We start from the raw sequence: 13,044 nt of genomic DNA, 5'->3' as shown, positions 1-13,044 counted from the left end.
CACAGATCCCCCCCATAACAGTGTTCGTCATCCACCGATCCCCCCCATAACAGTGTTCGTCATCCACCGATCCCCCCCATAACAGTGTTCGTCATCCACCGATCCCCCCCATAACAGTGTTCGTCATCCACCGATCCCCCCATAACACTGTAACAGTAAACCTTGTGCTTTTAAGGTGTTTTTTCTTAAATGTGCCAGGGGAAGATTGCTAGGGCAGATAAGAACAGGTAGTGTAGTTAGTGTTACTGTGGGGTCCTGCTTAAAAGAGTCTACCTTGTCGTGGTAGCAGGCTTCATATTATTTGGTCAAGAATTCCTTACTGAAATCACTGATTATCACTTTTTACTGTCTTTGTAGTTGTAAAAAAATAATGAAATTGGGGGTGGAGGGGAGGTGGAGTCAGGACGAATTCTGAAGGGTAGGAGGGGGGGCCCAGGCCTTGAGCTGTGTAAGGGGCCCCAAAGTTTCTGATGGCAGCCCTGCCCTTAGATGTCTGATTTGTGACTGCCAGATGCGCTGGAACTCCACCTTGTATATGCTTGATAGGCTGCTCCAGCAGAAACGTGCAGTTAAAGACTACCTGTACGAATTCTGCGGCAGGACAGGTTCTGGGGAGCTTGTTTTTTTTTCACCGCGCCAGTGGCTGCTCATGCGCGACGCATGCAGACTTCTGCGGCCATTTGATGAGATCACTTCTAATGCTGGATGAATTCCCATGGGTGGCTACTCCATCTGAGACAAGTCAGCAGGAGTCTGAAGAGGAGTCAGGAGGAGGATGGTGCCAGGGCGGAGGAGGAGCAAGAAGAGGATGCTTTAAACATTTCTGGGATCCCTGGTGTTGTCCGTGGCTAGGGGGAGGAGACCAAGGATGACATTATCCTGGACGATGAGCAGGAGCCAGGTCACTCCACCGCTTCCAGTTTAGTGCAAATGGGGACCTTCATGCTCCAGTGGTTGAAGAGGGACGCCCATATAAAAAGCGTAATGGGCAAGGACCAGTACTAGGTGGCAACATACTTAGACGCCCGGTACAAACAAAAAATGGCGGACATGTTACCAGCAGCACAGAGGGCTGTCAGAATTTAGCACTTCCAGGCCTTGCTTCGAGAAATGCAGCATTCTGCTTTTGCGGGTGCTGGCAGAGGAATTTCCACTCACATAGAAACAGTTGCGGGTACCAATCCAACAGCGCATGCAAGATGAGGGCGGTTTGAAGACGTGTTGGTCACTTCGGATATGAGATCATTCTTGCAGCCAACCCATTAAGAGCCGCCCTCAGGATCCAGCCTCAAGGAACGCCTAGACTTACAGGTGTCCGACTACATCGGGTAAACGGCCAATGTGGACGCTCTGAGAAGCGATGGACCCCTGGACTACTGGGTGTGCAGGCTTGACATATGGCCAGAGCTGGCACAATTTGCCATGGAACTTTTGGCTTGCCCCTCCTCCAGTGTCCTGTCCGAAAGGACGTTCAGCGCAGCAGGGGGGATCATGACCGATAAGCGCGCTCGCCTAGCTCACGACAGTGTGGACTACCTCACATTTCTAAAAATGAATGAGGCATGGATCTCGGAGGAATTCAACACCTGTGACGACCACGTTTAACTGAATTTCCTCATGCCAGCCCACAAATATCCGCCACCACCAGTGGTGTATCTTGGTTTTGTGCTGCCCTAGGCAAGACTAAACTCGGGCACCCCCCTAATATAAATTTGACCCACCCCTTCCTGTCAAGGCCAAACCCCTTCCTCTGTAAACCCCATCCCTTCCTCTTTAGGCTCCACCCTTTCCTGTTAGAGCTAGCGATAGTACAGTATTAACCCCTCCCTAATTCTCCCCCCTCTAACCACCCAACGGGTCCCAACCCCCTTACCCCATGAAACATGTTTTGTGAATTACTGTAATTTAAGTACTTACAGTTTTTGAAGACAGCAGGCTCAGGGATCAGTGCATTGGTGGCCGGGGCCTGGCCTCAGTTTTCACGGTGACCGTGTGCAGGATCCGTTCTGCACTTGGAGGAGATAAGGCTCACCCTAGCGTTGCCGGCCTGTGACTCCACCTCCGTGTGACGTCACAACGGCAAAGTGCGGACGCAAAAGGCAGGGGAGGTCGGGAGGAAGTCAGTAGGAGGAAGTAAGTCTTTCAACTCCTTCACTATGCGGCGCCGGCGATGCCGCTCGCATAGTGAAGGATCGGATCGAACAAGGGGCAAAAAAAATATTTAGCATATTGTGTAACTATCACTAAGCAAACAAGGCATTTTGCCGCCCCATTGGCAAGTGACGCCCTAGGCAAATGCCTTGTTTGCCTTGTGATAGATACACCCCTGGCCACCACCCAGAACAAATATTGGTCCCTGTCTTAGGTAAATACAGCGGCATAAAAGGCCTTTTCTGTCCGTTGAATGCCTAATGTTTTGGGCCTCGGAGGAATTCAACACCTGTGACGACCACGTGTTTAAACTATTATCATTAGTGTTTTTATCAAGAGAGGGGATTTTGTTAGCCATGTTTTTAATCCAATTTTATATTTTTAGTTCTTTTAAACATATGTATTTGACCTGTATTTGTACTGGCCTTCAGTAAAATTGATATCCATTGACCGTCTAATAGACCTCCATCCACATACTTGTTCTTTTATGTACACTGAATGCATCATTTTTGGAGCCTGTAGTACACTGGCCTGCTGGAAAATTTATATCCAATGACCGTATAATCTACCTTCAGCCACTTACTTACTTATTCTTTTATGTAAGTTGAATGCATCATTTTTGGGGCCTGTAGTACACTGGCCTGCTGGAAAATTTATATCCAATGACCGTGTAATCTACTTCTAGCCACATACTTACTTGTTCTTTTATGTACGCTGAATGCATAATTTGTGGGACCTGAAGTACACTGGCCTGCTGAAAAATTGATATCCAATGACCGTGTAATCTACCTCCAGCCACATACTTTCTTGTTCTTTTATGTACGCTGAATGAATAATTGTGGCGGCCTTGGAGGAATTCAACACCAGTGATGACTACTTGTTATTGAATTTCAACTATTATCATTAGGGTTTTTTCAAGAGGGGGGATTTTGTTAGCCATGTTTTTAATCCAAATTTTATATTTTTAGTTCTTTTAAACATATGTATTTGACCTGTATTTGTACTGGCCTACAGTAAAATTGATATCCAGTGACCGTGTAATATACCTCCGGCCACATAATTATTTGATCTTTTCTGTCCGGTGAATGCCTAATGTTTGTGGCCTACAGTCAATTTTTTATCCATTGACCGCATAATGTACCTCGAGCGACATAATCAAAATGTATTTTATGTCAGGTGAATGCCTAATTTTTAAAGGCCCTTACTCCAGTGGCCTAAAATAAAACATTTCTAGGCTCCAACAGGGCACATTTCAGAGAATTTCCCTTTAAGACGCATAAAAATGTCCCCTGATTAATATACATATTTTTTGTTGAATTTTTTGTCATTGATCCCCCTCTAGTATGTCATTGTCCATGTTGTGGGGCTATTTGTGTACTGCTACTAAGTATTTGGTGGCTGAAAATATGAGCTAAACCACAGAACGACAGTTAGGCCCTAATTTTTTCTAGTTTTAAACAAAAGGCTTTTCAACAGATAAGTGCAACGATGAACGGCAAATATATATTTTTTCACCAGTAATACATGGCAAACTTGGCTAAAAAATATCTCACTGCACCGCAGAACTGCAAATAGGCACTCATTTTTTAATATTTTTACACAAAAGGCTTTTCAACAGATAATCCGAATGAATATATTTGTATTTCGCCAGGATACACAGCAAAATGGGCTGTAAAATGTCTCACTGCACCGCTGAACGGCAATTAGGCCCAAATAGTTTTCAATTTTTGCACAAAAGGCTTTTCAATGGATAAGTGCAACGATGAACAGCGAATATATTTGTATTTTGCCACTAATACACAGCAAACGTCCTGTGTATTTCCGATCGCCGCCGCGAGGCGGGCAGTGAATGGAACAAGGTGCCTGCTCAAATAATTGAGCAGGCACCCTGGGACAATGCGCGAGGGGGTCAATTCAGACCTGCGGTTTTCAGCATTTATGGGTCGTTGCGGCGGGCGGGCGGCGGTGCCATCGGGTCCCCGTGCTGCTGTAAAGGGAAACCGATGGCATGGAAGGCAGCGCAATGCCTTCCTTAGGCATCGGCGCTGCCTTCCGGTGAAGAACCTGTGAGATCCAGCCCTCTGGATCTCACAGGCAGGAAGCTGTATTAGTAATACACACTTTACTCATACAGCCAATGCATTCCAATACAGAAGTTAAAAGTTTAGGACCACATAAAAAATGCCAAAAAATCATATTTAGCATGGCTGGATCTTAGCAAGGTTCCAAGTAGAGCTTCAACATGCAAGAAGAAATGGGAGTGAGACAAAACATTTTTTGAGCATTCAATTAATGAAAACAACGAATAAACTGAAACAGGCTGTTTTTCAGCTGATCAAAAGTTTAGGACCACACCTCCAAAAAAAAACTAAACCCCCCAAAACAGAAATCCAACTTCCAAACATGAACTCAGTAATAAGTAGCTCCGCCGTTATTGTTGATCACTTCTAAAATTTGCTTCGGCATGCTTGATGCAAGCGTTTCCATGAGGTGAGTGGGAACATTTCTCCAAGTGGTGAAGACGGCTGCACAAAGGCCATCTACTGTCTGGAACTGTTGTCCATTTTTGTAAACTTCCCTTGCCATCCATCCCCAAAGGTTCTCAATTGGATTTAGATCAGGGGAACACGCAGGATGGGCCAAAAGAGTGATGTTATTTTCCTGGAAGAAGTCCCTTGTCCTGCGGGCATTGTGTACTGTAGCGTTGTCCTGTTGAAAAATCCAGTAGTTACCACACAGACGAGGGCCCTCAGTCATGAGGAATGCTCTCTGCAACATCTGGACATAGCCAGCGGCCGTTTGACGCCCCTTCACTTCCTGAAGCTCCATTGTTCCACTGAAGGAAAAAGCACCCCAGACCATTATGGCGCCCCCTCCACTGTGGCACGTAGAAAACATCTCAGGTGGGATCTACTTGTCATGTTCGTAACGTTGGAAACCATCAGGACCAAGATTTTTTGCCATTTTTCAAGTGGTCTTAAACTTTTGATCAGGACTGTATTATACCTCTTTTGGTGCCACAATGGCCTCCATTAAATTTAGGGAATGCAGATTCCACATGCATGCTGAGCCCACTCTTTATTTTACCTCTCCTGGTGATCAATATTGTCACAAGCCTGCTGTGGAGCTTGTCATTGATATACTATAGGAAAAAATAAGTTCAAGGCAACCTCTTGATAAGTAATAGGAGTTAGTTGCTTTTTAACTGGTGGCTTTAGATGGCAGTGCATTATGTTAGCACAGTATCATCTACTGGGCACAGAAAAAAAACAACAACATAGGATAATTTATCAAACTGGTGTAAATTAGAACTGGCTTAGTTGCTCATAGCAACCAATCAGATTCCACCTTTAATTTTCTACAGGAGCTGTGAAAAATGAAAGGTGGGATCTGATTGGTTGCTATGGGCAACTGATACCGTTTTGCTCAAAGGGGTTCTCCGGGAATTAGGAAAATGAAAATGCATAAATTTAACTTTATCATAAATGTATTCCAAAATACCTTTCATTTGTTATAATGGCTTGTTTTGTCTAGGGAGCAATGATTAGGAGAAACAAAATGTCCGCCGTCCTATTAGTACACACAAAACCTGTCCTAATCACACAGCAAGACAAGTTACTTCACAACACTGAGGTAAAGAGCTGCCTCATCCTTCTCTCCTACTTGTAAGGGATTATGATCCTGAATACAGATGAGAAGATCTTCAGCTGAATCTCTGTAAGAATGGAGCTCATGAGGAGACATGAAGTACGGACAGGACAGACCGGGGTAATGGAGACTGCATACAAGTGCTGCTGGTCATTAGCCACATCTGCTCATGAACTTCATTTCTACAGAGATTCATCTGAAGATCATATTAAACTGTATTCAGATCATAATTCCTGGCAAGCAGAGCAGAGAGGAGGATGAGGAGGATGAGGCAGCTTTTTACCTCAGTGTAGTGAAGTAACTTGTCCTCCTGTGTGATTAGGACAGGTTTTGTGTGTACTAATAGGACGGCGGCCATTTTGTTTTTCCTAATGATTGCTCCCCAGACAAAACTAGCCATTATAACTAATTAAAGGTACTTGGGAGTATATTTATCATAAAGTAATAATTAAATATTGTCATTTTCTTAATTCCCAGAGAACCCCTTGTTTAACTTTATCAGTCTTTATAAATCCCCCCCCCCCATAATGTTTCTGCTGTGTTGTATAATCTACACAGTAGATGAAAATAGAAATGACACAAATAATGACAACCAAGCGAAAGCCATAGGTATAGTAATTGTTTCTTTCTCTTGCAGTATTTGGCTATTCTTATCTCAGTTTATGCGGCAGAACTTGGAGCTGGTGTGCTCTCTTATATGTACTATGAAACAGTAAGTATATGAAGTTAATTGTTTTATATTATGTCTTTTAAGCAAAATGGCAAGAGGATCTTTAGATGGGCCTAGTTTCCTTACTATTACAGGACCAATTGGCACAATTTAATGCATGTAGGGTTACTAAACTTTTTTTGGGCCAGGTGAAGTGGATTCGTGGAAAGGCTGTAGTTTCACTGAAAGGGTGGAGCCTAAATTGCCCCATTTTGTGTCAAAATTGCTCTACAATTCAGGTGTAAAAAAAATGTTTCCAAGTAAGCCAACAGGTAGTTGGTATGGAGTCAGAAAAAGGTGTCTATCCCTGCACCAGATTACACCATCTGTAGGATTAGAAAAGCTCTAAATTCTCAACATCTCCAAGATCTCTCATTTATGGTGATGCCACTGCAGCACTACGTGCTGGAGAATCCCGGCGCTACCAGTGTTCAGGATCAGGCGCTGATGAGAAAATAAAGTTGGTTTCCGATCATTTAACTTGTTAATTTCCATTGTCAATAGCAAGCACAGCATCTAAGGCTAAATTCAAACTGTTGGAGTTCACCTTATCTGGCACCACCTTATCCCCATTGATTACAATGGGATTCCATAGGGATCCACCTGCTTTCTGGCATAAATGCCGGCTTTCGACTGGCCAAAAGTCCTGCATGTCTGTTCCTCTGCCAGATCATGATGCCTAAGATGTTTGACAGTGGAAGGGGTTTCCCTCTGTCAGCTCATCACACGCAAAGTGATCACAGAGGTCTAAAATGCCCCACAAGCCTGTTATTAGCATCTGCCTATTAGCGCCTGACAGATAATAATACTTTAAATAACATGTATTTGAAGAAATTATTGAACCAATCAAATAATCACTACTTTGTGTCCTCTCAAAAATTTACAAATAATGGCTATGAGCACCTTTGGGGGCAATTTTTAGCATTGCATTTTAGCATTGCATTGTACTTATTTTGGAATAAAAATATATATTCTTAAATTGGTCTATATTACAATTTTCTGCAGTTTCTGTTCTTCACTATTAGTCTGCAGGCTGTCTTGCTTTCTGTTTTACGGTAAAATATTTATCAGTTTAAGGCCTCATGCACACGACCATATGCATTTTGCGGTCCTCAAAAAACGGATCCGCAAAAAATACGGATGACATCCGTGTGCATTCTGTATTTTGCGGAACAGAACAGCTGGCCCCCTAATAGAACAGTGCTATCCTTGTCCGTAATACGGACAATAATAGGACATGTTCTATTTTTTTGCAGAACACAAATACAGACATACGGAAATGGAATGCACTCGGAATACCTTCATTTTTTTTTGCGAACCCATTGAAATGAATGGTTCCGTATACAGTCCTAAAAAAACACGGAACGGAAACGAAATGAAAATACATTTGTGTGCATGAGGCCTAAGGGTCTATTCACATGTCCGCAACTGTTTTGCGGTCCACAAATTGCCACACATGGCTGACACTATGCTAGAAATGCCTATTCTTGTCCATGGCTGTGGACAAGAATAGGACATGTTTTATTTTTTTACACTGTGTGCTTGGTTCTTCACATCTCCGGCAGGCTGTTCCAACAGGGAGCAGCCTTGCCGAGATGTCTGGATCCGGCACTGCTGGATTCTACCTGACACCCACATTTACTATAAGGGCTCATGCACACGACCGTTGTGTGCATCCGTGGCAGTTGTGCCGTTTTCCGTTTTTTTTCGCGGACCCATTGACTTTCAATGGGTCCGTGGAAAAATCGGAAAATGCACCGTTTTGCAGCCGCATCCGTGATCCGTGTATCATGTCCATCAAAAAAATATGACCTGTCCTATAACCAAGTCAATGGGTCCGTGAAAAAACACGGATGCACACAAGATTAGCATCCGTGTTCGTGATCCGTGGCCGTAGGTTACTTTCACTTCGTGAAAACTCTAATCCGACAGTATATTCTAACACAGAGGCGTTCTCATAGTGATGGGGACGCTTCTAGTTAGAATATACTACGAACTGTGTACATGACTGCCCCCTGCTGCCTGGCAGCACCCGATCTCTTACAGGGGGCTGTGATCCGTACAATTAACCCCTCAGGTGCCGCACCTAAAGGGGTTAATTGTGCGTATCATAGCCCCCTGTAAGAGATCCGGGGCTGCCAGGCAGCAGGGGGAAGACCCCCCTCCCTCCCCAGTTTCAATTTCATTGGTGGCCAGTGCGGCCCCCCCTCCCTCCCTCTATTGTATTTATATCACTGGTGGCCAGTGCGGACCCCCCCGGCCCCCCTCCCTCCCGCTACTGTATTTAACTCATTGGTGGCACAGTGTGCGGCCCCCGCCCGGCCCCCCCTCCCTCCCTCTATTGTATTTAACTCATTGGTGGCACAGTGTGCACCCCCCCCGGCCCCCCATCTATTGTATTTAACTCATTGGTGGCACAGTGTGTGGCCCCCGCCCGGCCCCCCCCCCCTCTATTGTATTTAACTCATTGGTGGCACAGTGTGCGCCCCCCCGATCATTGGTGGCAGTGGAGAAGCATCATACTTACCTGCTGGCTGCTGCGCTGTCTGTGACCGGCCGGGAGCTCCTCCTACTGGTAAGTGACAGATCATTAAGCAATGCGCCGCACAGACCTGTAACTTACCAGTAGGAGGAGCTCCCGGATGGTCACAGACATCGCAGCAGCCAGCAGGTAAGTATGATGCTTCTAATATTGCTAAGTAACCATGGCAACCAGGACTGCAGTAGTGTCCTGGTTGCCATGGTTACTGATCGGAGCCCCCGCTGCCACCAATGATCGGGGGGGAGGGGAGGCTGCACACTGGGCCACCAATGAGTTAAATACAATAGAGGGAGGGAGGGAGAGGGGCTGGGGGGGCCGCACACTGTGCCACCAATGAGTTAAATACGATAGAGGGAGGGAGGGGGGCCCAGGGGGGGAGCAGCACACTGTGCCACCAATGAGTTAAATACAATAGAGGGAGGAAGGGGGGCCCGGGGGTTGCACACTGTGCCACTAATGATAATACAATAGAGGGGGGGGGGGCGCACGCTGGCCACCAATGATATTCAAACTGGGGAGGGAGGGGGGTACTGCCCCCTGCTGCCTTGCAGCTCCTGATCTCTTACAGGGGGATATGATACGCACAATTAACCCCTTCAGGTGCGGCACCTGAGGGGTTAATTGTGCGTAACATAGCCCCCTGTAAGAGATCGGGTGCTGCCAGGCAGCAGGGGGAAGTCATGTACACAGTTTGTAGTATATTCTAACTAGAAGCGTCCCCATCACCATGGGAACACCTCTGTGTTAGAATATACTGTTGGATATGAGTTTTCACGATGTAACTCAAATCCGATGGTATATTCTGACATAGAGGCGTTCCCATGGTGATGGGGACGCTTCAAGTTAAAATATACCATCGGATTGGACAAAACTCCGATCCGATGGTATAAAAGGGACTCTGACAGACAGATCCGTTTGCAATTGCACCATATTGTGTCAACGTCAAACGGATCCGTCCCCATTGACTTGCATTGTAATTCAGGACGGATCCGTTTGGCTCCGCACGGCCAGGCAGACACCAAAACGTGGATCCGTGGACCAAAACGTCATGTCCGTGGATCCTCCAAAAATCAAGGAAGACCCACGGACGAAAAAACGGTCACGGATCACGGACCGTGAAAAAATACTGTCGTGTGTATGAGGCCTTATGGGGACCAAAAGAGATCCTGCCGCAACCCGGAAAATATGGCAAAAATCAGCAGTTTTGTCTTTTGGCTGAGAATCAGCATATTTGCCAGGTTGCGGCTGGATCTCCGCCAGCCCTCATTATAGCGTATGGGGCCAGACTGCGATGCGGTAGCTTCCAGCAATGCCAGAATGCAGAGAGATCAGCCTGCAGGATCTAAAAGCGCTAGGGTGAAACTGGCCTAATACTTCTGACATATTGCCTCTGGAGAGGTCATCAATATCTGATCAGTGATGGTCCAACTCCTGGCACCCCTGCTGGTCAGTTATTTTAAAAGGCTGCTGTACCCCAATTAGTGCTGCGGCCTGTTCCTAGGCTAGTGACCTCATTGTTGACATGGCCTATGTGCACTTCAGTGCCTTCAAGTGAAAGGGCCTGAGCTGCATACAGAGCACAGCCACTATAAGATGTGTGGCACTGTGCTTGGCAGGCTGTGAGGAGACCGTGGCAAACTGCTGAATGAACACATTGAAATCTGTACATGCGTAATTATGTAAATGACTAATATTTAACAATGCCGATGGCTGTGTGCAGAGGTCATCACCCTCCAGTACTCCAGCTGTTGTGAAGTGTAGTCACCCGGTGGTTCACTGCTAAATCGGTCAAATTATACTTTCTGCACTTTGTATTCCAAATGCTGTATATGGGGAGAAGCTGGTTTATTTTCTGGGCCGCTTCGATACAGGTGCTGGGCGTGGGATGGTCCCATCTTTCTATCTAGGAGCTATAGCTGTGTACTGTGTAGCCAGTAGCCCAAGTGACTAGCTAATGTGTCTAGCTGGTGTCCGTGAGGACAAGAAGCAGACAGATCCTTGCGAGCTAAAGAGCGGCCAGCAGAATTTAGAAAAGTAACTGTAAAAAGTGCCAGCCTCTGAAAACAGAGAAGTATTGAGCCAAATAGAAGGTTTAGCGGCCATACAAGAAGAGTACTGGCAAAATAGAAGGCAGTGAAGGTAACATATATATGTTGGCTGTGGACTTCACTGCATTTGGTTGGGTTTGTAGCTTCAAGCACCCTACCATGCCCAAAAGACAGACGAGACATCTGTTAAAAGACTACATCCCACAGCTGGGCATTATAGTGTCATGGATAAAGAGAGATAAATTGCACCCTTTGTCTGTATTGGAAAGATTGCTCATATTGATTAGAAAAGTGACTTCACTGCACGGCCAAGGGAGCACCAGAATGAGGATCGCCACCTTAGGTACTACTAACACCACCATCCATGCCACCCCTACCTTCCTCTTGCTCCCCCTCCCCAGCTCACTGCAGAAGCTGCAACTCTTATCATGCACACTTGCTCAGCTGTTCTCAGAACAGACCAAAATAGAAGTGAATGGAGCATGGTGGGGGTTGTAGTTTCACAACAGCTGAATGGGCAAAAGTTACTGACTCTTGATAGCATCTCTCATTTGTGGAATGTAGTCTATTAAGTCTCTTAAACAAAAATGGTGTACTTATGTTTTTCTATAAATAGATAAGTGAAGAACTTAAAGAAAATCTTAATGAAACCATGGTACATAACTACGGACAACCGGGGATGAAAGACATCACTTACGCCATTGATCACCTACAGCAGGATGTAAGTTTATATAATTCTAGTGCCTATACACCTCCTCTTTAGTCACCATGGCTAGGGTACCCCTATAGTAACTGCCCTGCTTTAAATCTATTATTCGGTCTCATTTAGCTTAATATGCATGCAACAGTTAACTGATGATCTTTTCTCTCTGGTGACTTAGCTGCTTCCTAGTGAGCTTGTGTCACACTTGTGCTCATACACAGCAACCAATATGAATGAGCAGGACTGCAGTATAAAGCATGGGGAAGGGACAGGACAACAGCATGTCCCTCAGTTTCCACTGAGACAAGAGACAAGTTTCAGACTACGTCAGTATTCTTTTAGTCCAGGAATTTCCAATCTGGGCATGGAGGGAGATGCAGTTCTGCAACGGATGTCGAGCGACAACTTGGAGATCACTGCATTATAATAGTGGTGACCAGAACTAAGCTTGTGATTGTGATTATTTGTGATTCACAGTTCAAATTGACAGTGATTTGCAATGGTCAGAGCGGCAATTCTATTGGGGTGCCTTCACATGGCAGATTTTGTTGCAGAAATTTCTGGAACTGAAAATCAGTACCACTAATTACAATGGGGCTTACAAAAAACAACCAAAACTACTGCATTCACAAAGAATCCAACTGATATTCAGTTGCAGAAATTGGAAAACCGCACTAGGGCTGCAGCTACAGTATCGATTATTTTAGTAATCAAGTATTAATCGAGTACTCTAATAAGAAAAAAAACTAATTAAAAAACGTTTTCCTTTATAAAAACTCATCAGCCCCCCTGTGCCATCATTAGACCCCCTGCCATCAGTCCTCAGTGCCATCAGCTCCCCCCATGCCATCAGTCCTCTGTGCAATCAGCTCCCCCCATGCCATCAGCTCCCTCATGCCATCAGTTATCTGTGCCATCACCACCCCATGCCATCAGTTCTCTGCAGTGGCGTACACACAATCCATGGGGCCCCGGTGCGAAACTGATCTATGGGGCCCCCTTCCCGTCGCCCCCCCCCCCCAACCTGCCTCCTAGCCCCCCCCCCCCCCCCCACTACCTCCCCTACCAGTGGTGTAACTATAGTGTTATGGGCCACAGTGCAAACATTTTTTCAAAGAACCGGCAGATTTTTTTACTAAGGGCTCTTTCCGTGCGGCTAATCCGCGGCGTGACTGAGTGCCAAGCCCCATTCTAGACAGCAGAGACACGGAGCAGTGACATGATTGACTGTGATCGTTTTACT

The 13,044-nt window shown here is 45.6% G+C and overlaps 1 protein-coding gene across 1 annotated transcript in view; it reads left to right on the top strand.

The window, feature by feature from the left end:
• LOC122926097 (tetraspanin-11-like) overlaps nucleotides 1–13,044 on the top strand; it is a 217,628-nt gene that overhangs the window by 192,920 nt on the left and 11,664 nt on the right. Inside the window, exons 3-4 of the mRNA XM_044277483.1 lie at nucleotides 6,437–6,511; nucleotides 11,715–11,819. Of these exons, the coding sequence (XP_044133418.1) occupies nucleotides 6,437–6,511; nucleotides 11,715–11,819 (180 nt within the window). The remainder of the gene's footprint in view (nucleotides 1–6,436; nucleotides 6,512–11,714; nucleotides 11,820–13,044) is intronic.

This window comes from Bufo gargarizans, chromosome 2 (assembly GCF_014858855.1).
Source record: "Bufo gargarizans isolate SCDJY-AF-19 chromosome 2, ASM1485885v1, whole genome shotgun sequence".
Taxonomy (NCBI): domain Eukaryota; kingdom Metazoa; phylum Chordata; class Amphibia; order Anura; family Bufonidae; genus Bufo; species Bufo gargarizans.
Note: the sequence above shows the minus strand (reverse complement) of the source record. Positions and strands in the feature narration are given on the sequence as shown.